General features: G+C 50.8%; 1 protein-coding gene across 4 annotated transcripts; it reads right to left on the reverse strand.

Moving 5' to 3' along the window:
• POU6F1 (POU class 6 homeobox 1) lies at positions 1-27,215 on the reverse strand. Of its 4 annotated transcripts, XM_011227877.3 has the most exons (11): positions 27,041-27,215; positions 16,262-16,355; positions 14,061-14,256; positions 10,194-10,315; positions 9,067-9,292; positions 8,289-8,542; positions 7,496-7,624; positions 6,694-6,897; positions 3,743-3,884; positions 3,061-3,229; positions 1-2,073 (listed from the first exon to the last, which is right to left on the reverse strand). In XM_011227877.3, the coding sequence occupies exons 2-11, from the start codon at positions 16,307-16,309 to the stop codon at positions 1,728-1,730; spliced, it is 1,836 nt and encodes a 611-aa protein (XP_011226179.2). In that variant the 5' UTR covers positions 16,310-16,355; positions 27,041-27,215; the 3' UTR covers positions 1-1,727. The 4 variants fall into 4 exon arrangements, with proteins under 4 accessions (XP_011226179.2, XP_034501298.1, XP_034501297.1 ...); XM_034645407.1 differs by lacking the exon at positions 27,041-27,215 and having other exon boundaries at positions 10,194-10,310; positions 16,262-17,467; XM_034645406.1 differs by lacking the exon at positions 27,041-27,215 and having other exon boundaries at positions 8,289-8,539; positions 16,262-17,464.
• Between the last annotated feature and the right edge of the window lie 248 nt (positions 27,216-27,463).

Below are 27,463 nucleotides of genomic sequence, written 5' to 3' on the forward strand. Positions count from 1 at the left end.
GGGGTGTGTGTGTGTGTGTGTGTGTGTGTGTGTGTGGCAATTTGACACACACTTGTCCTCTCACTGGCAGGGCTACCAAGAGGGCGGCCACTGCGGCAAGGGAGGGCCTGCCAGGGACCAGGTGTAGGCAGGAAACGACAGCAAGCCAGAGAACGCCAGACTAGGTGATGGCTCTGCCACCAGTGACAGTGGGTGGGGATGTGCCCTCGCCTCACAGCCACTTCACAGGCTGTATCGTGTGAGGTGTGGTGGAGGGCAGCTGCTACGGACCCAGCTCTGTGACTTGTGCCCCTTTAGGGGATGGTCTACACAGCAAGTCTGGGTTCATCTAAGCCCTCCTCTTAGTGCTCTCCTGACCTCCCAGAGAAACAATACTGAGTTCCAGAGGCTGTCCAGCCACCGTGAGGCTGCAAACTCACTTCGCAGCTCAGACGAGATGCCAGCCCTCAACGTGCCATAGCTAGCCTCTCTACAGGTGACACCCATCCTGCCTTGGGGGTCTTCTTGATTCAGAGGAGCACAGGGGCTGGGGGGACAGGGCCTGTTTGCACAAACATGTGGTCTCCGACTTTAGACAAAGTAAGATTTCTCCTCCAGTATCCAAGGCTCTAAGTCTCAAAGAAAATTAGAGTTAAGTCACCTTCTGCAAGAGACCTTCCTGGGCTGCCATCAGTTCTTTCTGGATGTTGGCCTTTTCCCTAGGGCCTTGCTCTGGTTTCGTGTTTCATTTGCCCCCTCTGAGAAGGCCCGGTACTGGGTGGGGGGTGAGTAGGAGGCCCAGAGAAAGACAGAGTCAGCGTTCCTTCCCTCATTTTTCTCCAGGCTGCTGCGAGCTTGGGCAATGGGATTTTCCAGGCTGCCCATTCTTTAGCCCTCCCTGTTAGTGGGGGAGATGGCGAAGGGCAGAGGTCGGATGAAAGTCTGGGAGGGTGGGTTTATTTATTAAGTTTCCACCCTGCTGTAGACCCAGGTCAACTCCAGGACAGCTAGAGTTCAAAGCTGCTTCCTTCCAACATGGATTAAAGTGAAAAAGATTCTGCTTTAGTGCAATTCCCCCCAAAAGGAATCAGGAAGAAGTGGGAAAGGAGATCACGTGTTCTGGCCCCAGGGCTGTGGGAACCTTCTGACCTTGAAGGCAAGGCAGACACTGAGCCTGACCTTCTGAGCAGTTCGCCACACTTTTCACACCTGTGCCTCTTGGGTCCTTTGGGGGGGATAGTGTGCCTGCAGGCAAAGGGTGGGAGGTGAGGCTGCGGGTTCACGGGGCAAGCTGCTATATCTGTCGCACTTACACACAGGAGCAAAGGGGAAGAGAGGGTGGAGAGAGAATGCCATCAAAAACAAGAGCTAATGGCCAGGGGTCCTTTGGGGGCTGCTGCAGCCCTTCCCCAAGGACGGGGCGTGTCTGGTTCCCAACCAGAATTCACCCTTCGAAAACCACATTAGCAAAGTGCTTCTTTAAGTGACACCACTTAAGGGAGGGGTCCCTTGGCGTGACCGGCCTGAGCCTGGAGCTCTCCGGTGGGTCCCTCTGCCCTCCCCATGCTGTGAGAGACGCGCGGAGGAGAGGAGGGAGGCAGTGGACACACATGCACACAGTGGAGTCTCACGACCCAGGACGAGCACAGCTGCACGCGGCAGAACAACAGGTGCTGTCACGGCAGTGGCTGCAGCCAGTGCCGAGGGAAAAGTACAAAGTGCTGGAACGCAGGGCTGGGGGCAGAGCCCTAGGGGATCTGAAAGACATTCAGCTTGCTGGTGTTCTTGAGGGTCTGGCGCCGATTGCAGAACCAGACCCGCACGACCTCCCGGTCATAGTTGAGCTCCTTAGCAATCTCGGTGATCTCCTGGCCTGTGGGCAGTGGGTTCTTCTCGAAGTAGGCATTCAGAGCCTCTATGGCCTGGGGGGTGAAGGAGGTGCGGCGTTTGCGTTTCTTGGAGGGCTCACCTCCCACAAACTCCATCAGGTTCTGCTGCCCTTCCTGGTTCCGGAGTTCGGCTTCATTCAGCCACTTTTCCAGCACTGGCTTCAGCTTCTGGGCACTCTTGGGCGTGATGTCCAGCTTCTCGAACCTGTGGGTGACCCGAGGCCGGCCGGGGAAGGGACAGGGAGAATGTCTTATTCCCTGCACTGGGCTGTGAGTACTCTCCTCAAGGGGCCGCTCCTCTCAGGAGTGGTGACACTAGACTAAATGTACCCCTCACCGCCCCCACCAAGACCACCCTGGCCCAGCCAAGCCCAGACTCCTCAGACTGTCCTGTATCCCAGGTCATACCAGGGAGACCACTCCCATGGCCTCAGTTCAGTAGTGCAAGGTTAACGGCGCAACTGCTGTATGAATAACTCTTCCAGAACGTTCACACCCCAATGAGTGAGGTCCTCTGAGGAGCTGTCTAGAGAGGCCTTCAGAGATGGCACATGGACATCACGAGTGCCACCTCTCCAATTCAGCCTCACGGCAGTGTCACTAAGTCAGCAACTCTTTCTGGCCAAGCCCAGATGCGACCGGGCGCCTGCTGTAGCAGTCACGCTGGTCTAACCCGGGGAGCGCGCAGACATCTTTCGGCCATCCCTGAGCCACGCGCTCCTTCTTGTTTGACACCCTCTGCCCTCCTTTGATGCCGGCACCAGCACCAGTTTGAACACTGCACACAGAAAACTCAGCGTCATCCCTTTGTAGTCATGCTTGGAGGAGTGGGAGATGGAGCATTACGGGGGCCGGGGGAGCGGTTGAGAGCCCAGTCAGTACGGAAGGTTCCGCTTTTGTGACCAACCTCATAGGCTGTACTTCTTTCCCTGTAGGGTTCCTGAATGGATTAGGGTCTTGGGTTCTCCCCACCAAAAGACCACAGAAATGCTCAGGATTGGAGGATAAACTTCAGAGGGCCCTCAGACGGATGGGATCAGTCTTTGGCTACTCTAGGTGTTCATGTCGACCCTTAAAACAGCCTTCCTGATCTGGAAGGAGGCAGGAGCAAAGGAGAATATGGAAAGGAGCCATGCACCTAGGTCCCGATGAGTGCCTAGCAACATGAGGTGCCCGAGCAGGCCTTACTCACCGGCAGATAGCTGACTGGCTATAGGCTGGGCCTTCCGTGGCAGTCAGAGCCTGACCCACCTGAGTCTGCGTGAGGCCCAGCGACAGCCGTCGGATCTTAAAGTTCTTGGCGAACTCCCGGATCTCCTCCAAGTTGATTCCGTCCTCATCCAGACTTGGGGTATGTGGCTCTAGGCCAGAGGAAGGGACCAGAGGTAAGTGTGTAAGACAGAGGATATCATTGCTTATCTAGCTTATTGGCCTGGCCTGGTAAAGTAGTGAGGGATGAGGACATTTGACAAAAGGCCCATGTACCCACCTTATTACCCTCCTCACCCCTATTCCCAAAACACAAAGACTTGTGGGAAAGGAGCCTGGACTCTAATGGCCGACCCTCCCCCATTCTCCCTGCTCCTAGCCCCAAGCACACCATAGCCATCCACATTCCTCAAATACTGGGTGAGAGACCAAAGGAGAGACAGCCAATGGGTTGGTTTCTCAAGGACGCAGCACCCACTATCATCATGCCTAGAATCCAGCTTAGCAGGAATGAGAATAAGAAAACCAATCCCAGGTGTCAGGCCTTTGCCCTTCCCCTTTGGACTCTAGAAAGTTTATTAAGGACAGCAGCATCTAAAGTCGCGAGGTATTTGAATTAATGACTCCTGTCCTCTTCTCTACAACCTTCTCCAGGAGCCACTTACTGGATACCAACTGGCTGACAGTAGGGGTCTCAGAGCAGGTGATTGGAATGGGAGCAGAGGCAGACGGCTTGGCCGCTGGGGCTGGGCTGGCGATGACCACCGCAGGCTGGGGCACGGCTGGCGTGGGCTGGATGGGCTGCACCTATGAGAAGAGAGCCAATGAGTCCCTACCGCCCACCTGCCTGGCTCAGGGGGCTGCCGTCCCTGCAAGGACCAGAGGCAAGGCAAGATGGGCATGAAATCCTCACTTACCTGGCACACTCCTACCTATGCGCCAACACAAAGCAAGACTAGAAGCTACTTATTAGTGCTCACCCAACAATCATGACCAAGTTGGAGCCTCACAGGCACCTGTGACGCAGGCAGGTCAGAGGCTCAGAAGGGCTCAGTACACTTGGTCAAAGCCCCAACAAGTGTCCACCCTGGAGATAACTGCTCTCAAATCCTTTCCCTCATAGCAGAAACCAAAACCTGATTCTAGGGCCTCCCAGGTCCAAAATATCCATTGATAGGGAACTGGCAAGTGATTCCTGGGACTTCCCTACAGTGAGATTCTGTGCAGCTATTAAAAAGAGTAGAGTAAATCTTCCAATTACTGACAAGCAAAGAGCTCTGGGTCACAGTGCTAAGTGGAAAAAAAGGTAAAGTGAAAACAGTTTTTGGAGAATAATTCCTATTAAAAATACATATGAGTTTCCAGGAAAAAAATCTGGAGGCATATAAAGCGAGTTGTCAACAGAAGTCATCTCTGGAGGTGGAACTGGAAAGGATTTTTACTTTTTTCCATTACACATAATATTGGGATTGTTATAAAAGTCATGTGGCACATTTATCATCAAGAGAAACTATAAATATGTGAAATTAGTATTTTTTGTATGATTTTTTTGAGTAAACTCTACCCCCAACATGGGGCTAGAACTCATGACCCCAAGATCAAGAGTCACATGCTCTACTCGGAGGAGAGGGGGGTGGGGGATTGGGATAGGCCGGTGATGGGTAGTAAGGAGGGCACGTATTGCATGGTGCACTGGGTGTTTATACGCAACTAATGAATCATCGAACTTTACATCAGAAACCAGGGATGTACTGTATGGTGACTAACATAATAATAAAAAAATATTAAAAAAAAAAAAAAAAGAGTCCCATGCCCTACTGACCGAGCCAGCCAGGTGCCCCAGTATGATTTTTTTTTTTTTAAAGCTTCCTGAAAAGTGCAGATTTCTCTAGGATGGGTCCTATTCCCTGGATTCTACCTCTTGATAGCTTTTAAGTCTATTCCCTCTTCAACTCCAGAACCTTATTAGCCTTTGGTCAGGTCTCCTTGTTTCTTGCTAGAACTGTTTCAGCTGCTTCCTCACAGGGGACAAGGACTCAAGTCTTGCCGCAGTTCAATTCTTAGCCCCACCTGGGTAAGACCTAATGTTTGCTTGTGTTTTTTAAGTAGGTTCCATCCCTAGAGTAGACCCCAGTGTGGGGCTTGAACTCACAACCCTGAGATCAAGACCTGAGCTGGAACCAAGAGTCAGATGCTTAACTGACTGAGCCACCCAGGCACCCCTCGGGGCAATTTCTTTTTAATACACATCTAGCCACTTCCCTGCTAAAAACCCTTCCATGACTCCCCGCTACATAATAACAGTGATAAAATAAAAGCACCATTTTCCCAGTGTTTCCTGTGTACCAGAATGTTAACTGTCTTATGTGTAACATATCCGTTAACATTCATAACCTTCTGAAGTTGGTACTCTGATCATCTCCATGTTACAGATAGGCTAAAGCATTATTCACAAAGCTTGGAAGCAGCACACTGCATTTGAGAGCCATGGCCTCAACATCACCTGAGAACTTGCTAGAAATGCAAACTCTTGGGCTCCACTCCAGCCCTACGGAATAAGAAACTCTGGGGGTGTGGGGCGCCTGGGTGGCACGGCGGTTAAGCATCTGCCTTTGGCTCAGGGCGTGATCCCGGCGTTCTGGGATCCAGCCCCATGTCGGGCTCCTCTACTGTGAGCCTGCTTCTTCCTCTCCCACTCCCCCTGCTTGTGTTCCCTCTCTCGCTGGCTGTCTCTATCTCTGTCAAATAAATAAATAAAATCTTTAAAAAAAAAAAGAAAGAAAGAAACTCTGGGGGTGTGGCGGGATGTGTGTGTGTGCTGGGAATCTGCATTCCAACAAGCCCTCTGGGCGGTCCTGACACACACTTGAGTTTGGGAACCGCTCCTCTGTCTGGCACATTATCATTCCTGCATTAGGTAAAGGGAGGCCCACTCTCTCACCCAACTCATCCCTGTAGATTACTTCACCGTCCCTTCTCTATGCAGCCTTGCTGAACTCCCCAGTCTGTCAGCAGCTCCCTTCTCTGGGTCCCCACGGCATCTTATCAGGTCCCTGTCATAGTCTTTGTCACGCTGGCTTGCAACTGTCTCCAGTGCTGGGCTACCTAAGACTAGGAAGGACGTCTTACTCATCTCTAGATCTTCAGCCCCGGAATATAGTAGGTACCCAAAAACTGCTCCTGGAATGAATAAATAAAGGAATAATCAAAGCCACAGTGCAGAGTGAAGGGGTGAGGTGGGAGGGGGTGCCAAATGACCTCCTGGGGCTCTTCTGGTGGTCTGTTCACCCCGGAGCTGATCGAGACGCAGTTTACTTTGACCACCTCTCTGGCCTTCTCAGCCTGACACTGGCCTCTGAGGGCATGTCCGCGCGTTTTGGGTGTGTGGGGGTAGGGGTGGGGGAGTGCTCCTTCCTTAGGGGGGAGTATGTGGGGACTCTCTTGAGCCTTCTACCCTGGGATTTCCCCTCACTTTGGAGAGGTGCTCTGTTTCCCAGGGACTTCAGAAGATAATCTTGTCCTGCCCTGCAGTCTTGAGAGAGGCAGCCCATGCCAGACAGCCCTGACGGCCGCCCACCTCCCCACCCCTGCCCTTGCCCCACCCCAGCCCAGGTACCTCACTCTTAGCAGGGGACTCAGGCGTGCTTGCCTTCCGGACAGCCACAGGAGGAGGCAGGGGGCTGCTAGCCAGGGTCGCAATCACCTGGCCCTGGGCGTTCAGCAACAGCTGGGGTGTCACAGCCTGGACCTGCAGGCCCTGGGCTGGTGCTGGGGCTGCCACGCTGGCCGAGTTCACTACCCACGGAAGTGCTCCAATAACCTGGGAGGAAACAACACAGGGCCCCGCGGGTGTGAGGCCAGTGTCCAGTCCTGCCCTTGACCCAAACCCCCACGCTGGCAGGGGAAGGGACTTAAATCATTTCACCCTTCTGCACCTCAGTTTCGTCATCAGTAAAGAAAAGGGTTCATCCTTTATTCGATCTCCAGAGTGGTGGGGGGGCGGGAGCGGGTCTGCACAGTGATTCACACAGCCCTGGATGCGAGTCCCTGCCCTGCCACATTTTAGCGGGTGGCTTCATTTCTCCGAAACTCAGCCTTCTCCCCTGTGAAAGGGGAATGAAAATCTCCACCTAATAGGCTATAGGTGAGCTGATGTGTGAGAAACCACCTCACACAGAGCTGGGCCGCAAAGTGGGTGCTCCACCGATGAAAGCCCCCAACTAGAGGGAACGCCTAGAGGGCGGGGTGGGGGCTATGCCCCTGCCTGGGCCCGGCACCAGCGCAGAGCGGCCGCACGAGGCACAGGGACAGCGTCCAGACACCCTGTTTGAGTTTCTTTGACACTTCGCCCAAGTCGTGGCCCCCCCAGGCAGCTTCTCCACAGCCCCCGCCCCTCGGCCCTGCCTTTGACCACTTGCCTGTCCCTGAGCGTTGGTGAGGATCTGACTGCCGATCCCCGGCATGCTGGGAATGGCGTTGGCAATGACCGGAGTGGTAGTGAGAGAGCCTAGGATCTGGGTCTGTCCCCCGAGGGAAGCAGCACTGATCTGTGGGTGGAGAAAGAGCCTTGCTCAGAGGCCAAGGGGCAAGAAAGAGCCCAAGGCAGAGAGGAGAAGGCTGAGGGCTGGGGGGGCGGGGAGAGATACAGGCGCTGGGCAGATGTGAATGTGGCCTGCAGGCCCGTGTCCACCAGCTGAAGAGTATCCAGGGCCACGGGCTACAGGGGGCTGGCAGGGAGGGGTGGGGCCGCTGCCATGGAAGGGTAACTCTGGCTCATCTCTCAGGCCAGGCCTGGGAGGACAGAAAGTCCAGACTGGAGGAGCCGATGTGATTCTAGTCACATCGAACAGCTCCCCTGCCAAGCCAGGAGCCACACTGGCCAGACGCTGGCGTGGGGCCGGGAGCCTCTCGTTCCGCCTTAGCTACGGCTCCCAAATGTGCAATCCCCAGACATCCTCCCACCCTCCAAGGCCGGTCCAGTGGTTCAGGTTCTGGAGAATTTGCCCGGCCCTCTTGGCGGAGCTTGTCTGCTCTTGTCTGGGACGGACGGGCTGGCAGATACAAGGAGAAGGCCTCAGAGGGAGCCATCTCTGCTGATGTGTTGGAAAAGAGCCGTATTCAGGGGGTTGGTCCTCCACCTCCTTCCTCCCCTGTGGGAAGGGCCAGTTTCCACCCTTGGCCCAAGATTCGGTCCATCCCTGGTCAGCTTACAATTCCTGGGCTCAGCGCGAAGCCCGCAGGCTGGACGGTGATCTGTGGGGGGGTATCCGGCTTGGGGGTGGGGGCAGTAGCGGCGGCAGCAGTGGGCTGCGGGAGAACGGCAGGCGTGGTCTGCAGCAGCGGCTGGGTCTGGAACAGCGTCTGGGGCTGGGCTGCTGGCCGGGACTGGGTGGGCGAGGAGGCGGCCTGTACCGGTGGGACGGCTTGTACGGGTGTCGGGAGAGCGGCGTTCAGCACGGCAGCTGCTACGGAGCAAGGCAGAGACAGGGGTGCTCAAACGCCTAGCCCCGGCCCCAGAGCGGCTCCAATCCCAAGGGATGTGGCACAAGCATGAGAGGGGGTTGGGAGAGCGGGGCAGAGGGGACAGGCGGCTGTGATTCCCTTGATCCTTGCAGGGGCAGCACAAGACAACATCTCTCATCCCCCCTCCCTTGGGCCTGGAGATGCGGAGGTTCAAAACCAGAAGTCGAATCTTCTTGCAGTCCTTCTCAGGAGGCTGGTCATGGGGTGCGTTCTGGCATGGGGGGAGGGGGCAGTCTCAGTTGGCGGAAGTAGGAGAGACCTGCTGGGCCGGCATGGTGTCACGGCCTAGAGTCCAAGGTGGTGCTGCAGCTCTTTGGCTGGGTGCCTGGGACACCGAATCCAGACTCCAGGGCTGTGGCCCCGGTGGGCCAAGGGTTCTGAGTCCAACATGGCAAGCGCGCGTGCAGGGAGAGTAGTATAGGGTGGTGGGGGGCCTGGTGCAGTCCTGGGGAAGAGCTGCCGTTACCTTGCAGACCGGCTAAAGGTGGCTTGAAAATCCCCCCCGTGGGAGAAGCAGCTGTCAGTCCGGGGAGGGCGGCCACGGTTGCTGTAGGAATTGTCCACACGGCCAGCCCCTGCTGACCAGCCACTTGACCTGCAATACTGATGGGGATAAGAAGAGGTTGAGTAACTGCCCCTGCTGGAACCATAACTCCTGTCAGAACTGTGGCTAAGTTTTCCTGAGTCAAGACCTGCAAAAGCAAACAAGATTTCAAAAAGAAAAGAAAAAATAAAAAATCAACATCCACAGCGCAAACACCGGGTCTCTTGGACCCAGCTGAGCACAAACAAAGCATTCTGAGGGCGGTGGGGGGAGAGGCCGCGTGAGGGTGGGGAAGAGACAAGCCCTAGCCGGAGGCCCAACCCTGAGGGGGTGCCTGGAGCCACGATCCTGCCTTCAGAGAAGTTGCCCCCATCAGAGACAGGGTCTGGCCCTGCTCACAGGACAGCAAAGGAGGCACAGGCACGGTCTGTCACCTCCTAGGCCTTTCCTCGGCCCTTGCCCACAGGACCGGTGCTTTGTGGCCAGGAAGCAGGGGCGGGCACTGGTGGAACCAACTGGCTGAGGGCCGACACAGGCCTCTGGGAAGCTCTGATAGAGGAAACCCCTGCTGGATGCCTGGCAAATCTGTGCCTGGAGCGAAAGGCCACAGGGAGCTCAGCAAGGCTCAGGTATCTAGGAGGAAGCTTCTCACTGCGCTGGGGCTGCCCCCTGGCTCGAAATGAGGACTCTGAACAATCCATTAACTTCCAGGCATCCCCACTGGAGGGGCTAACAAGGGCTTTCACTCCTTTAGTCATGAGATAAACGAAGACGCCTGTGGCACCAAAGAGTTAATGCTATCCCTCCCTACAGTCCTCCCTGGACCCACAGATATGACTTGGCAAACACGTATCTAATTTTCCCAGTGGGCCTGATCTGGGGTAGGGGAGAGGCCAGGGGGTGCCTAGTAGGGGATTCCCTCCTCCATGCCACAGCCCCTTCCCTGTTCTGCCCGTGAAATTCCCAGATCCCACGGCCACCCCACATTGGCTGTCCCATGCTTTGCTCCTGCCCGGGACCCTCTGTTCAGCTCCCCGGGTGGCCCTTACCTGGGGGGCAGCTTGAACAGCCAGTGGCGTCAGGGTCTGCGATGCCTGAGGCTGGCTCGGGGCTTGGCTGAAGGTGGCAAGAGCAGGGGCAGGGCTCGGAGGGATCCCCGGGAGAGACTTCACTTCACGTGGCATGGAGAGAAAGGACAAGGAGTGAGCCTGGCGTGAGTGGAGGAAGACAGCATCTTGCTGTCGCCTGAAGTGGCAGCTCCCAGCCTCACACTGTGTTTCTGCATAACCCAAGGCCAATCACTGGCCTTCCCTGGCCCCGCAGAGACTGCTTCCCCAGTGCCGCCAGTTGTGAGAACGGGAGGCGGGGGAGCCCTGTGCCAGATAGGCAGGTTACCCTCTTCCCACCTCTAGTTGAAGAGAACAGCAGGTATGCACAGCTCGCTCTCATTTCCTGGCTCCGCAGGACACAGTGGCCTATCACATAATCAGTAGAAGGGCCTGAAGGGAATGCGTGTCAGGGAGGGAAGGAGCTAGGATGGATGGGAGCAACTTCCCTTGGCTCATCAGGTGACAGAATCATGGTTCACGCCACCGGCGGGGTTCTTTTTGGATGCAGGTGCTGGCTTGGGGAAGGCCACAAGGATTCCCGTAGGGTGAAGCCCTTGAAGTGACAGTCCCTGAAAACTGGACTCCGGAACCCAGGGGCACTCCAGGCTGGGCAGCGTTTCTCTGCCAGTCCCTGAGCTCTGAAGTCTGGAAGACAAGCTTCACCGAGCTTCTAAAGGAACGTCCTATAAACCGGAGCTTTTCACCCAAGTTATCGCTTCCCCTTGCTCCCTTGGTTTAGTCAGGTCCTGGGGACCCCCAGGAAACCTCTTCAAAGCCACACAACAATGAGGAGAGGGGGTATTATTTAATACATGGTGAGACTACGGATGGGGTGATGGAGGTTAGACCAGATTGGTGGCCTCTTAAGCCTGGCTGGGCATGGATTTCCAGGCCCTCATCTAGGCTTCCTGAATCGGAATGCCTGGGAGTGGGGGCCAGCAACCTCTCCTCTCTCCCTTCTTTCTTTTAAGCTCACTTGTCATACAGCTCGCAGCCAGAGTGGGAGCCACTGAGTTAGATAGCCTTCCAACCCTGCGTTCCCAGCCCCCGTTTTAATCTGGAAAGGCAGCAACCTAACTCAGGCCTGTAATGTTCACAGTATATAATGACAAAAAATCCAACTGCTTAAGGAATTAAAGAGACAAACAGGCAACAACTAAAGCCTTCTAAAATTCAAACAGAAAACAAAATGGCAGGTTTATCTCCACTGTGGAGGGGAAATACAGTTCTAACTCCTGAAAAAAATCAGAGAACATAAGGACACTCTGAACCTATGAAAATTTAAAAAATATTTTGCTTGACAAAATTTTATGAAATTTAAAAAAAGGAAAGTAGGAACATGGGAACGTCATGGACATGAATGAGAAAAGCTTACCGTCTAAAGAAAGGACATGTTCATTTTCTTAGGATTTATTTCCAAAGTGGGGCCCAGGGTCCAAGGGTTTGCATACATTTAGGGCTTTTGTCACTTCCTGTGAGACTTCTTTCAGAAAGACTGAACCAATTCACAGCACTTTCAGTAATGTTCCTATTTCTCCACAGGGCCACCCAACTTAGGTTTTATCACTGTTTATTTATTTTTCTGGCTTAATAGGCCTGTGGTACCTTATAGCCAATTACATGTCCTCTCATTGATAGATCTTGTATTTTTCCATGTGATGACTCTCTCCTATGTACACAACGGATTTCTGTTCAAAAGGAATTCGAGTTGACTATACCTCAAAGGAAAAAACAAATTTTTCAAAGGACCAGTACAAAGGCACTCAGAGCAGTACCGGTTATGACAATGAAAAACCAGACAGTTTGGCCATAGCCAAACCCAGAATCAGGTGTGTGAATCTATAACAATAAAGGAAATGGGCCTATGAATAATATGGTGGTTAAGTGTTCTATTACGGTCTACCCTTGGTGGCCACGACCATATAAACACATCCTTGCGACAAGGCCCGGGTAGTAATTTAGAGTGATCTAAATCACTCGATCTTTTTCATCCTGAAAAGGTTTCCCATTACTTAGTTTTGTTTGAAGAGGAAACTCTTCTTAATATTACGTAACTAGAAAGACTGCAAGGCCACAGTCTAAGCTGGCAACTTCTTCGAGGTACGGTCAAAATGCCTCCCTCACCTTCTTGGTGACCACTAAAACTTCCTTTTCAGAGAACAGGACTTTCGTGAAAGGCTTAAATATACAAACCTCTGGAAGAAGATGCACACTGCCGTGAACACTCACGCTAAGGTGTAAATAGTTGATTTAGGGTCCGTTTCTGAGAGCAGGTTTGGACAAGAACAGAATGAAGGCACCAGAAGAAATGAGATATGGAAGACAGATTAAGAGTAAAAAGGGATGGGGCGCCTGGGTGGCTCAGTCGGTTAAGTGTCCGACTCTTGACTTCAGCCCAGGTCACCATCTCAGGGTCCTGAGATCCAGCCCCACATCGGGCTCCGTGCTGAGCATGAGCCTGCTTAAGATTCTCTCTCTCCCTCTGCCCCTCCCTGACCGCCCTCTCTTAAAAAAAAAAAAAAAAAAGTGAATAGGGAAATCAGGACACTGTGGATAAGCCTGGGATACCTCCCAAATTTTCTGAAAAGGGGCCCCATCCCCACCATGGAAAGGAATCAGAAGGGGGGCCAGATGAACATCCTTGTCTTGGCTGCCTGGTCTCCAGGGCACTGCCCCACGGTGGCAGGTGACGCCCACCCTGGCCTCAGCACAGATTGGAGCATTTCTAGGCTAGGAGAAAACGGTCATGTTCTTGCCATTCCTTTATTCAAAAGGAGAAAAAATAACCCAGGGTTACCAGGGTCCCAAATGAATCTGCACACTGATTTGCGGGTATAGCAAGGGATGCGAGGCCTTGCAGTTCTCTTATTCCGGAGCTGCTGTTTCCCCGAAAGCCTGTTCTCACTTGCTCTCTTCTTGGCTCCGCCTCTTGGCCCACCCCCGTCTCAGCCCAGATCTCCAACCTAGGGAAGGGAAGATAAGCAGAAGCCTAGGGGAGACAAAACGTGGAGTTCTGGGGGGACTGACTAAGGAGGCCCCAGGTTTCCAGCAAAAGCTGGAAGGCATGAGTGACGAAAGTCCAGGAAAGGGTGCCCCACGGCGAGAGAGCCATGCCTGGCACCAGTCCCAGCCTCTAGAACGGCCCTGGTTGTGTCGCAGCTACACTGCAGGGTAATTAGGAGAGACCGCGTGGGTGAATCGCGTCTCTCCATTCCCCATACAGGAGAATTGAACTCTCGCCCTGAAGTTGTCTTTAGAGGACAACACAAATAAGGCCACCAGGCTTGACTCAGCAGCCCAGCTGGGAGTAAGGAGCTGAGATTCTGTAAGGTCCTACCTCACTCGCACCCTCAGTCCAGGGCGGGTAACATGCCCTCCTACCCCCAGCTGCTGGGACCTCCCAGACGCACCACTGAAGGTACTGAGTTGGAAGGGCTGTCAGGATCCCAAAGATCTAGTCCTTTCTGCATTGGGCCTGAGGGTCTGGCCTAGACGGGGAGCGCTCCCTCTCTCAGGTGACTTCAATCCCTTCAATGGAGCCTTGCCTCTCCCCGCCCACCTCGGCCTGACCGTCTCAGTTCAGGTGTGGAAGTGACTGAAACCAGATCTAGAGTTCCCGGGACAAGGAGGGCAGGACAGCCCTGGAAGCTGAGCGGAAGGAGAGCTGTGGTCAGAGGCTGTCCAGTGGACAGGAAGACAACAAGACCCTAAGGCCACCCAGGGCCCAGGGACTCATGCTGGCTCTCCAAGGAGCCTGAGAAAGAGACTCGGGTGGAGCAATGCCAGATGGGAGCGATGGCCTCATACCAGTTGCCTCAGCAGAGGAGTCCGGGTTGTCTGGCCCGGCTTCGCCAGCAGGTTCACTAGCTTCGCCAGGGCCTCTGCTCTGGGATCGCTCGGCAGCCACACCCTCCAGCCCTTTGCCCTCCTCCTCGGCAGAGATCTGGGCATCCACTCCAACTTCCAGCACGCGGATGGTCTCGTGGCCTGACATCACGATGACCTGCAAACACAGCACAGGGGACTTCGCTGGTGCGGAGTGGCCGGTCGAGCTCCTGGGGAGCACAGCTCTGGGTTTGCTGGGGGACAGCGGAGAGGGCACTTCAAGACTCGGACCTCCTGCCTGAGGGCTGCGTGCTCTGTGGCAATTTCACAGCCTGGGGCAGGCTGCAGCTCCCTGATTCCAGGAAAGGAACTTCTTTTTTTTTTTTTTTTAAGATTTTATTTATGTATTTGACAGAGATAGAGAGACAGCCAGCGAGAGAGGGAACACAAGCAGGGGGAGTGGGAGAGGAAGAAGCAGGCTCATAGCGGAGGAGCCTGATGTGGGGCCCGATCCCACAACGCTGGGATCACGCCCTGAGCCCAAGGCAGACGCCCAACCACTGTGCCACCCAGGCGCCCCAGGAAAGGAGCTTCTAAAAGGAACTGGGGGCCTGGTGACAGGGGAGGGCTTGACACGTGCTGGAAAAAGCCCCACAGAACCAAACCACTTGGGGCTATTTCTATTTGCCCCCCTTCGTGGACTCAGCTCAGGGAGTGGCGAGTGGCCTATCCCACAGCCTTGCAAGGGTGTCCTCTTAGCTGCTAGGATATCGCAGTGTGGTGATGAAGGCCCCTCACACAGTACCCACAGCTTAAGCTGGGCCAAGAAGCAAATCCCTCTTCCCTTCTTTGGAAACCTTATAGAAGTTCCCTCAAAGATAGAAGGGGGTGGAAAATGAATGCTCCACAATGTTGAGTAACTGTTTAAGCTCATGATTCCTTTATTTCCAAAACCCTGGGGTAAAGGCCAAGATTTCCCTGCGAGCTAACTTCCTGAAATGAGGGTCAGGAATCCTGGAGATGCAGCTTCATGCCCCACCTCCCTGGACTGGAGCTTTGGACCCCGTGGGCCTGCCTGCAGGTCCAGTCGTGCCATCTGCGGGCATGCCCAACCTCGAGGGAAGCTTCCACATCCCAGTGGTGCAGGCAGCCCCCGGGCCTCCTTGGGACACCCAGTCTTCTTCTCCTGCCCCAACAGCCAACACGCCTTGGCTCTTTACCTCCAGCACTGACGGGCTCTGAATTGGGCCACTCAAGAGTCAGGAACACTCTGTATATTCAAAAGCTCTGTCAGGCCTCCCCTGCACTTGGCCTGTACCCGAAGGCACTCCCACAACACAGTCCTGAAGGCTGAAAATTGAATCCAGCCAGAGATTGCTGGAAAAAGTGACAGTGTAACCCATCAGGGAAGTATGAGTGAAATAAACTTCCAAAAGCAGTTCCCTTTCTGATGCAAACTTGACCTATGAGGGACTTCAGTCCAATTACATTTTAAGAGATGTTAGTCTTTTTTTTTCCCTTTTAAAAAGTGATGTAATAAATATGTTCATTACAAAAAATGATAAAATGTATATAAGAAAAAACAGTAAATTACATGATGTCCAAATCTTTCCTCATGTAAACATACGCATATTTGTGTATATATTTTTAAATTTTTATTTAACTTGTTTTTTTAAAGTAAACTCTACCTCAACGTGGGGCTTGAACTCAGGACCCCAAAATCAAGAGTCACAACCAAGCCAGCCAGGTGCCCCACATACATTTGTTTATTTCACTTTTTAAAGTCACAGCTTAGGGGCACCTGGGTGGCTCAGTCAGTTAAGTGTCAGTCTTCGGCTCAGGTCATGATCCCGAGGTCCTGGGATCGAGTCCTGCACCAGGGCTCCCTGCTCAGCGGGGGCCTGGTTCTCCCTCTGCCCCTCCCCCCCAGCTCACGCTCTCTCTCACACTCTCTGTCTGTAATAAATAAATAAAATCTTAAAAAAAAATAATGAAGTCACAGCTTAAATCCCCCAACTCAGCCCCTAAGAAGTCCTAGCTGGTAACTACATCTGGATGGGTGAAGTGATCAAGAATTTTGGTAAGAAACAGATACCGACAGGCTCTGTGGAGTCTTCCCTCCCAGCCATACCCCGGGGTCCATGACACTCACTCCCCCCACCTCTTCCTGCCCCAGCATATACCTGCTCATTGACAGTCAGAGATGACTCTGGCCCGGCTCCAGGATCCATGGTCACTTGTCAGGGTGGGGTGGGGGCTGGCCCAAACCTAGCACATCTGTGGGATGACATGGGACAGGAAAAGCAAAGGCTGATGTGACACAGTAATACAATTTCTACATCATCTCGAAAAGTCAGGAGTAGAATGGTAGGAAGAGAGAGAATCTAAGTTCTCCCAAATATCGGTAGAAGTAAGCAGGATTCTAGAGGCTTTAAAACTGAAGTGTCTTCCTACAGCATCCCTGGAGAGCCTACACTCAGGAGGAACCAGGGTGACAAGAGGAAAGAGACGGCCAGGCATCTGTCCCTGGGAGTCCCCGGGTCTGCAGGGAGAGAGCAGACCCAGCCGAACCCAAGCTGACTTTGGCCCAGACACTGAGAACCTCAGACACAGGGAAGGAGCCCTCTGGCTAATCAGAGGGCTTCTCAGGGGAGGAGTCCGAGCAGACTTCCTGGAGGAGATGGTAAAGACAGGAATAAATGAAACCGGCAGTCCCCAACTTGAACATGCACGACCATCACCTGGAGCATTTATGAAAAATACAGACACCAGATTCCCCTGAAGCAAGCATCCCCAGAGAGTCTGATTCAGTAGGTGAGTCCCACAAAATCAGCTCTTAAGTGATTCTGTGGCAGTGGCCTAACGAGCCTACTGGCCTTTCACACCAGGACAACTTTCCAGATGCATCTGGCTCAAGGCAGGGAGAGTCAGTGGGAGGAGCCCTCCTGAAGAACAGATCGGCAGGCTGGAGCCACGACCCATAGGGTCATAAGAAATAAAGGTATAAAAGGAGACAAATAGGTTTAGATACTTACATAGAAAAGAAGGCAATTAACATTGACACTGAGTGCCTCGGTGCTAAGTGTTTCTGTAACACTTTATTCCTGCTCCTTACTCAAGCCAGTGGGGGATGGGGGCATTATTACCACCAGGTACAGATGAGGAAACTAAACTCAGAGAAATGTTCCAGATTCCTGATCTTTCCCTTCCTCCTCCTTCAACCCTGGGTTGGTTGATCGGTCTTCCTTTTTGTTGTTATTTTACGGATTGAGATAAACTTCACCACTGTAACCATTTTAAAGTGTCAAACTCAGTGGAATTTAATAGATTTACAATGTGGTACGACCATCACCACGATTCAGTTCCAGAACATTTTCATCACCCCCAAAGGAAACCCCACACCCATTAGCTGTTACTCCCTTTCTCTGCCACCCCCAGCCTCTGGCAACCACTAAACTGCTTTTTTCTCTATGGATTTGTCTATTCTCCATATTTCATATAAATGGAATCATACAATCAATGGCCTTTGTGCCTGCCTTCTTTTACTTAGCAAAATGTTTTATCCACGTTGTAGCCTGTATCGAGACTTTAATCCTTTTTATAGCGATGTTATAATGGATAATATTGGGTGGGTTTTTGGCACTCCCTGCACCAGCTCAGGGAGAGGCAAACCGAGATTTCATTTCCGAGATGGAAAGCACATGAGACCCAGCTGCGACTATACCAAGCACTCCCGGAGGCCCGTGCTGACCCACCACCTCCCCACACAAGCAGTTCCGGAGAAAAATCTGTAAGGGCAACACTGAAACAATGATTAAGGAAAACAAGATCTTCACTTAATCCCCGTTACAGCATGTCCTAGAGTCGAGAATGAAGACTATCAGACCTTTTCAAAGAAACCAGTGTCTTTGCCAGAAGGAAACTTTGGAATTTTAAGAACATTTTAAACACATAGATCGTGAATGTGAAGAAAGCACATATTCCGTAAAATACCTTCAAGAATATTTATGCACGTGAATCTATGCACTTGATCCTGCGTCATGCAGTGGCCTCCAAAATGATTTCGTGAAATGAGGATTCCCAAACAAGGATGAAAGGAAGACCAAGCAAAACTGGAGGAAGCAGGTTCAGGAAAAGGAAGACCTTCTTCGGGGACCAAAACTAGCATCAGGTATAGACCAAAGAATGCCTTGTGTCAGTGATGGTGTTGCTCGAAAAGAAGTGGAAAAGCTGTGATCAGCTGTTGCTTTACGAGGGGCAGTCGGCTCAGCCTTGCTCAGTTGCTAGGCCACGATGGGTTAGAAGGCCCACTGCTATTCTACAGCAGAAATGAAGAAAAACTTGCAGGTGTCTAATTCACAGTTTTTCCCCCTAGGATTTCCTTGAAAATGATAACATAATTAAAGATATTTATACACCTTTTAAAGATACTTATACATTTTAAAGGGAAGATATAAACCATTAGGGCTTAGAGGAAGGTACCCTGCTGAACATCAATGTAGGGCATTCTGTTAGATAAACTAAATTATAAACCGAAAATTGAGTATTTTGAGTAAATTTGCCAAAGAAAATGTGATATTTAAAGAAATACGAAAAAGTTTAATCATGAGTAAAAAATAATTTGGACAGGGGCGCCTGGGTGGCACAGCGGTTAAGCGTCTGCCTTCCGCTCAGGGCGTGATCCCGGAGTTATGGGATCGAGCCCCACATCAGGCTTCCTCCGCTATGAGCCTGCTTCTTCCTCTCCCACTCCCCCTGCTTGTGTTCCCTCTCTCGCTGGCCGTCTCTATCTCTGTCAAATAAATAAATAAAATCTTTAAAAAAAATAATTTGGACAATTCTGAAAGTCAGTTTTAACATATTGTTCTGTTTATTGTAGTAAAAAGTTTTATTTTAGGGGCGCCTGGGTGGCACAGCGGTTAAGCGTCTGCCTTCGGCTCAGGGCGTGATCCCGGCGTTATGGGTTCGAGCCCCACATCAGGCTCCTCTGCTATGAGCCTGTTTCTTCCTCTCCCACTCCCCCTGCTTGTGTTCCCTCTCTCACTGGCTGTCTATCTCTGTCAACTAAATAAATAAAATATTTAAAAAAAAAAAAGTTTTATTTTAAATGTTAAAAAAAAAAAAAGTCCAACCTGGTGAATGTCTAAACCCAAACTGGTCTAAAAATGCCTGCCTCTCTCCTAATTTTGTGACACTGGTTTCCATTCATTTACCACATATTTCCATCTGGATGGTCTAGTAGGCAATTAAACTCTCATGTCTCAAAAAAAAAAAAATCCATTGTATGGATACACCACACTTTGCTTATCCATTCATCAGTGGATGGTTTGGATTGTTTCTCCCTTCTGGCTATGTGCATAGTGCTTCAGTAAATTTTTCTGTACAAGTTTTTGTCTGAACCCTTGTTTTCAATTCTTTGGTGTATATACCTAAGAGTGCAATTGTTGGCTCACCTCAGAGATTTTAGGGTCTTCACTCTTTGACAGAATGTTCCCTGGCCAAGGAGGCAAGGAGAGCCACGAGGTTCCTTCTCACCCTTTCTTTCCCTAATCACCTACAGTAGAGATGAAAGGAAGGGCAAGGAATTCGAGACACCTAGCAATTTGAAAAAATGAGTAAATAAGGCTTCCCTTTTCAGGTAGGACAAGGGAGTGCAGGAAGGGCAGAGGAATTTGCTGGAAGAGCTAGTAGGCGTCTTCCACCCTCACTGGGACTCTGGCCTCATTCTTGGGTGATGTCCTCCTCCAGATTTTGTACATGGGAGCCTTCTATGAGTTTTGCCAAGAACTTGGCAATTTACCACCACTTCTGGATGGGAACCAGGATGAGCCATGAAATTTGTTACGTATAGAAGTTAATTAGCAAGTATTCTGCAAGTTCAAATAAAAGGCAGAGACAAAACAGAGTGGAAAGGTGTGCAAAGTAAATTTGGGTCCATTATAGCTTGATACATACATTTCACAGGGGAAGAATTTTCCAATTCCAAAGGCCTTTCGGCAGGAAGCCTCAGTAGCCAGTCACTGTGGGGCAAGGACCATCTGCTCAAAAAGGGCTTAAAGCCTACTCCTAGTCTTGCGGCCACTGGTTCCCTGGGGCCAGTCAGGGCCACTCACAGGGAGTGGTTAAGCAAGTGTCCCCTTTGTGACTGTGTTATTCGGGGGATTCAAGCAGTAGAGAGGCTCAGGTAATTCTAACATCCCTTCCACGCTCGAAATTCTATGAGCTTATGTGGACCTGGGTCCTCGATCTTTAGTCCTTTGTATCGAGGGAAAAGGCAGTCCTGGCTCAGGTCTCTGGCCACACACAGGCGCACTCTGACCCACCAACCAGGCTTCTGCCCACCAGAAACACAGGCAGAACAGAGGCAAATGCCTCCCTCCTCTCAGACCCCAGAACTTACTTGTCTCTCTTCGTCTTGGCTTTAGATGGCTCCTATCAGAGATACGCACGCGACAGAAACACCTCTCCGACCTGTAGACACTCAGTGTTTTGACTCTGAGCTCTGTCCTGTGTGTCTCCTAACTCAGTATCCGTGCAGGCATTCTCCTGCACCTGGTCCCAGCCCCTTGTCAGGAACTTTCCACATTTTTCAAGCCTAAAGCTGGGGGTGCCTGGCTGGCTCAGTCGGTTAAGCCGTTGCCTTCGGCTCAGGTCATGATCCTGGGGTCCTGGGATCGAGCCCCAGGTCAGGCTCCCCGCTCAGTCTGTTTCTCCCCCTGCCCGTCCCCCTGCTTGCGCTCTTTCACGCTCTCTCCTGCTTTCTGTCCAGAAAAAAAAAAAAAGAGTTTCAAGGGTAAGGCTGTGGCTTGGTGTCACTGGCGAGCCAGCCGTTTTCAGTTCACTTTGTGACCAGTTCCCCAATGACTGGGGTGAACGGCCTCCTTTGAGCTCACAAGGCCATGCCGTGTCCACAGCCTGACAGCCAGTGAGGAGAGATGATCCGCAGTCTGTTTTAAGAGAAGGGGCCCCTGTGATTGCCCTGGCAGCAGAAGCCCACACCATACGGGTTGCTCAGTGGAGCTGCTCTAGGGAAAGCTGGGACGGGAGCTGGAGCCCACCCAGAGCCTCCTCCTTGGTCTTCTTTCTCCAGGGAGATGAGGGACAAACACCTGACTCAAACCTGGCAAAGCATCTCAGCTGGTTCCCAGAGAGTTCATTTACCCCTCGCTTTCCTGGGCTGACATCTAAAAACGCAGGTAACCTCGTGGGGGAGAATGAACTGCAGGTGCTGAGGCATTTGCCCACCATCCAAAAATCGGAGGCCTGGGACCACCCAGGAGTTCCAGCGGAGGGGACTGAGTTAGGGGGCCTGGTTCTATGTTCATTCTCCTTTGGCAACTGCTTTGGGCTTGCTTAGGGCAACCTTCCAAGGCACCCAGAGGAGCATTAGGATATCTCAAACAGGAGTGCCTGGGTGGCTCAATCAGTTAAGCATCTGCCTTCAGCGCAGGTCATGACCCCAGGGTTCTGAGATCGAGCCCCGCCTCAGGCCTCTCAGCGGAGAGCCTGCTTCTCCCTCTGCCTGCTGCTCCCCCTGCTTATGCACTCTCTCTCTCTGACAAATAAATAAATAAAATCTTTACAAAAAAAAAAAAGTAATCTCAAACACATCCGAACCCCCTAGAATAGCCTGAGATCCTAATAGGAAAAACCCTGAAGTGTTTCATCCTTCATTTATTCAACAAATATTTCAGTGGCTACTACATGCTGAGCATTGGGGGTACAACGGGGGAGAAAATCTTCCCTGGCTTTTCAAGAAGCCCTCAGTCTGACATGGGAGTCAAGGAAACAAAGAGAACCACAGTACGGTTTGCACTAGAGATCCACAGAAGGGACACCTACGGCAGCTTGGGGCGGTCCTTTCCCCCTTGTTCCTGGGTGGCATGTGGCTCCAACATGAAATTTTATGTATGAAGAATCTTTTGCCATGTGGAGGAAAATGGAAATTCTCGTATGAGAGGCAGACTTTTTTTTTTTTTTTAGATTTTATTTGTTTATTTGAGAGAGAGAGAGAGACAGCCAGCGAGAGAGGGAACACAAGCAGGGGGAGTGGGAGAGGAAGAAGCAGGCTCATAGCAGAGGAGCCTGATGTGGGGCTCGATCCCATAACGCCGGGATCACGCCCTGAGCCGAAAGCAGACGCTTAACCGCTGTGACACCCAGGCGCCCCGGGATGCAGACTTTTAACTCAGACTCATTCCTGTGGGGCTTTTTTTTTTTTTAAGATTTTTTAATTTATTTTTTTGTCAGAGAGGGAGAGACAGAGAGAGCACAAGCAGGGGGAGCGGCAGAGGCAGAGGGAGAAGCAGGCTCCCTGCAGAGCTGGGAGCCCGACGTGGGGCTCGATCCCAGGACTCTGGAGATCATGGATAGCTTAACCATCTGAGCCACCCAGGTGCCCCTCATTTCTGTGGTGTTCATCCCTCCCTTCACACTTCATGTGGTCGAGGTTTTCAAGGTGTAAAATACAGTCCGTTTTGGAGATGGCAGGTCCTCTTTGTGAAGTCAGTGGACTCTAAGAAGTGGCTGCTTAAGCTGAAATCAGCTTTACCTGTAATCAATTGAAAGAAAGCCACATTGGGGCGCCTGGGTGGCTCAGTTGGTTAAGCATCTGCCTTTAGCTCAGGTCATGATCCCAGGGTCCTGGGATGGAGCCCCACATTGTGCCCCTTGCTCAGCAGGAAGCCTGCTTCTCCCTCTCCCAACACCTGCCCCGCCCCCCCCATAGGCTCTCTCTCTCGCTCACTCTATCTCTCAAATAAATAAAATCTTAAAAAAAAAAAAAAGCAAGCAAGCAAGCCACATTTATTCTAGGAAATCACCTTTCAAAAATTTGTCTTAATTCTCTCAGGCTAGCTTTTGTGGGCATCAGTCCGTCCAGCTCTAAGCTACTTTGATATTTAAATTGTGTGCGCACTTACCTCTTTCAGAGCTGCCAATCAAAAAGAACACAATGACGGGACGCAGGAGACTGGCACAGATTGGTAACTGGGGCTGAGCTGGACGGTGCCATCAACGCTTTACGTCTTCCCTAGATGGGCTCACTCAGTCACACAAGGACCAAATCTCAATCTCCCGCGGGGACCTTATCTGTGAATGGCAGCCTCAGATATCCAAACGCCTACTGATTGTTCGTATCATCTCGCCCTCAACATGTTCAAAACCAAACTCCTGATTTCTCTCTCTCTTTTTTTTTTAAGTAGGCTCCACACCCAATGTGGAACCCAACACAGGGCATGAACTCACGACCCTGAGATCAAGACCTGAGTTGAGATCAAGAGTCAGACGCTTAACTGACTGTGCCGCCCAGACGCCCCCAAACCTGTCCCACCCGCATGCAGCCTTCCCCATCTCAGCCCACGGGCAGCTTCATCCTTCCATAGATGCTCGGGCCAAAAACCTTGCCATCATCCTTGCCTTCTCTCTTATTATTCACATTTGCTCCTTCACCGAATCCCACTGGCTCTCCCTTCCAATAGGCCCAGAACTCCCCCACTTAACACCACCACGCTGGTCCACACGCTTTAGTACCTGGTGCGAAGGACACCACATCCCTGCACACAAGTATTATCAGCCCTTTTCTTAAATTGCCAGACTCCAGAGAGGCTGCTACCTCTAAGTCATTCTTGCCTGATGGATTTTCTGCATGTCCCCCCATCCTTCCCCATTTCTGGTCCCACAACACAGATTTCCCTCCCTACCCATACTGAAGAGTAATAATCATTTCTAGTTTATGGGGACCCACGTCTTTTACACACAGTATTATTGTAAGCACCCTCTGGAGACAGACTGGCAAGTTCATCATCTCAGCTTTGGTATTTATTAGCTGTAGGCCTCAGGACAAATGATTTAACTTTCGTGCCTCAGTTTCTTCATCTGAAAAAATGAGAGCACTAGCATCGACTTCCTAGGGTTATAGCGAGGGTTGAATAAATTAATGCATGTAGGGGCTCCTGGGTGGCTCAGTCGTTAAGCGTCTGCCTTTGGCTCAGGTCATGATCCCAGGGTCCTGGGATCAAGCCCCGCATCAGGCTCCCTGCTCAGCAGGAAGCCTGCTTCTCCCTCTCCCACTCCCCTTGCTTGTGTTCCCTCTCCCGCTATCTCCCTCTGTAAAATTAAAAAAAAAAATTAATGCATGTAAAAAGTTTAGATCAATGCCCGGCATATAGTAAAGGCTCAGAAAATGGCAGCTGTTATAAAAATTTACATACATGATGTCATTTCAGTTTAGTGGCAGCAGTTAAGAAGCTAGAGTCATCTCTCAGTGTTAAGATTTCTTAGCTGTGAGACCTTGGACAAGGACCTAACCTCTCTATGCCTCAGTTATCATATTTGAAACAGGGCTAGCATTACAGTAAATCGCATAAGGGGTCAATGTATATTAACTATTATTACTCAATTCTGACACCAGCGCCCCCAGACCATAGTGCAAACACACACTGAAACTTGACCAACTGTGTGACTTTCCACAGGGGGCAGGTCACTTCTCTGTTTTCTGAGGGATACATAATAGGAAACCTTACCTCGGAATTACTGTATAAAATGCTAAGAACAATTAGCTATTATTGCTCCCATTTTTATAGATAGAAAGTTGAGGATTAAAGAGAGGTAAGGGTATAGGCTTTGGAGGGAAACCTACACTCAAATCCCAGTTTGGCCATGAAATAGCTGTGAGATCTTGGGCAACTGACTTAATCTCTCTGAAACTTAATTTCCTCATCTTTTTTTTTTTTTTTAAAGATTTTATTTATTTATTTGACAGAGATAGAGACAGCCAGCGAGAGAGGGAANAGCAGAGGAGCCTGATGTGGGGCTCGATCCCATAATGCTGGGATCACGCCCTGAGCCAAAGGCAGATGCTTAACCGCTGTGCCACCCAGGCGCCCCCCCCCTTTTTTTTTAAGATTTTATTTATTTAGGGACTCCTGGGTGGCTCAGTCGGTTAAGCATCTGCCTTTGGCTCAGGTCATGATCCCAGGGTCCTCGGATGGAGCCCCGCATCCAGCTGCCTGCTCAGCGGGGAGTTTGCTGCTCCCTCTGCCTGCCTCTCCCCATGCTGGTGCTCTCTCTCTCACTCTTTGACAAATAAGATCTTTAAAAAATTTTTTTTCAAAAAAAATATTTTATTTATTTATTTGAGAGAGAGAGAGAGAACATGGAGAGAGCAAGCATGAGTGGGGGGAGGAGAGGAAGGGCAGAAGGAGAGGGAGAAGCAGACTCCCTACAGAGTGGAGCCCAACGTGGGGCTCGATCCAAGGACCCTGGGATCATGACGTGAGCCGGAGGCAGACGCTTAGCCTACTGAGCCACCCAGGCGCCCCTAATCAGCATTTTAAAGATGAGGAAATTAGGGGTGGCTGGGTGGCTCAGGCGGTTAAGTAGTTAAGTCCCTGAGTTCAGCTCAGGTCATGGTCTCAGGGCCCTGGGATCCCCCACTCCACGCTCAGTGGGGAATCTGCTTCTCTCTCTCCCTCTGCCCCCCTCCCGCCCCGGCTCATGCTCTCTCTTTTTCAAATAAAAAAATAAAATCTTTAAGAAAAAATAAATAAAATGGTGATTAAATGGGAAAACCTTATCGGGTTGTTATAATGGTGATATGAGATCATGTAAGTGAAATGCTTAGCATGGTGGTCTTATTATGATCCCCAGTTTTATCGACAGGGAAATGGAGGTAGAGAAAGGTCAGGTGACTTGCCCAAGGGCATAGGAAAGTCAACAGCAGATTCAAAATTCAATGCAGTGTCCACCTGTCCCAGACCCCTATCCTCCTAACACAACACCAAACTTCCTCTCTGGAATTGTAAGGGACCTATTTTGCCCCCCAAGGATCAGGACACATTGTAAAATGGAAACTCAGTTCTCCTCCAGCACCCCCCCACCCCCATCCATGAGCAGAGATAAATAGCTTGGTAAGCTGTTGACAGACCAGGTAGGCATTCACAAGGGCCAGAAAAAAGGGAAGGAGAAAAAGATAGGAAAGTAGTGAACAACTTTAATTCCCCCTTTCCAAACTATCATGTATAATCTTAGACATATATAGACAAACAGTAAACACTAGTTTAATAAGGACACATTTATATTTAGTTTCTCCTCCTGTTCCCTTTCCCTTGTGCCCAAACATGATTCATCCCAGGCAGGGTGAAGGGAGGGGGCAAACTAAATGTGAAAAATAAAAAGTAGGAATATTCCCTTACTAGCCTGTGAGCTCCAAGAAGACACATCTACTTATTAACATACCCCAGTGCCTGGTATAATATGGTATATAACCGGGGGGGTGTCCATGACTATGAGCCAAAAATACAAACTAAGAAATCAGGTCATATCACTTGCTCTCCTCATATTTCCTACCTTCTCCGTCAAAACACAGATCCTATTTCGATTTTTTTGCCCCCATTTACAGTCCTAGGACCACTTAAAAATTATTTCAAAGAAGTAGCAGTAAGTTCTGGAGAACCGTATCCACACTTACCCTTCCTAATGTGGCAGTCCAGCTTCCCTCCCATTCCCTCTGTGGCCTCAATGACCTTCATTTTGACACAGAAAGAGCTTGGGGCTTAAAGGCAGAAGACCCAGGTTGGGTACTGCTTCCCCTTGGGTAATCGCCCCAAGCCTCAGTTTTCTTATCTGTAAAATGGGGCTAAATGGTAGTACCCACCTCATGGGTTATTGTAAGGATTAAATTGGTAACATTTATGTAAGGCACTTAGAACTGGGCCTGGCACACAGCAAACACTATGTAACTGTTACTACTATTGTTATTATTACTTTTAAAGTAGGCTCCATGCGCAGGGCTTGAACTCACAACCTGACATCAAGACCTGAGCTGAGATCAAGAGTCGGATGCTTAACGACTGAACCACCTAGGCTCAGTAAAATAATAATTGTTATTATTTTTAATTGAAGTAAAGCATGTATATAAAAATGTTTTCAATTGTAAAGTGTTAAAAAATATAAAACATTACCATTATGATCTTACAGCCAGTAAATCTTGGGGAGAGGGATATGATCTTATCCCATGTTCCTTCGTAACACAGAGAACCCTTAGCGAAGCAAATTTCTTCTGATTCACTTTTTCTTAGTTTCTAGGTAGTGCCTTCAATAGAGAAGAAATAGCTCATCTCTCTCTCGCACACACATACACGCACACATTATCACGCTATGGTATTACCTTGTATGCTTTCACGTTTACAGTCTGCCTTCCCTTGACCCCCTAACCACCACCACCACCACCACCACCACCTAACCTGAAATGAAAACTCCATGACAGGCAAGTTCTGTCTGTATTGTTCAGAGCATGGCACATACTAGGTATTTTTGTTCGACCAATGAACAAAACGGAGTTCTACCGCACATATACAAAAACAAACAAACAACAGGTCACAGAA

The sequence above is a fragment of the Ailuropoda melanoleuca genome, chromosome 16 (assembly GCF_002007445.2).
Source record: "Ailuropoda melanoleuca isolate Jingjing chromosome 16, ASM200744v2, whole genome shotgun sequence".
In the NCBI taxonomy this organism is placed as follows: Eukaryota; Metazoa; Chordata; class Mammalia; order Carnivora; family Ursidae; genus Ailuropoda; species Ailuropoda melanoleuca.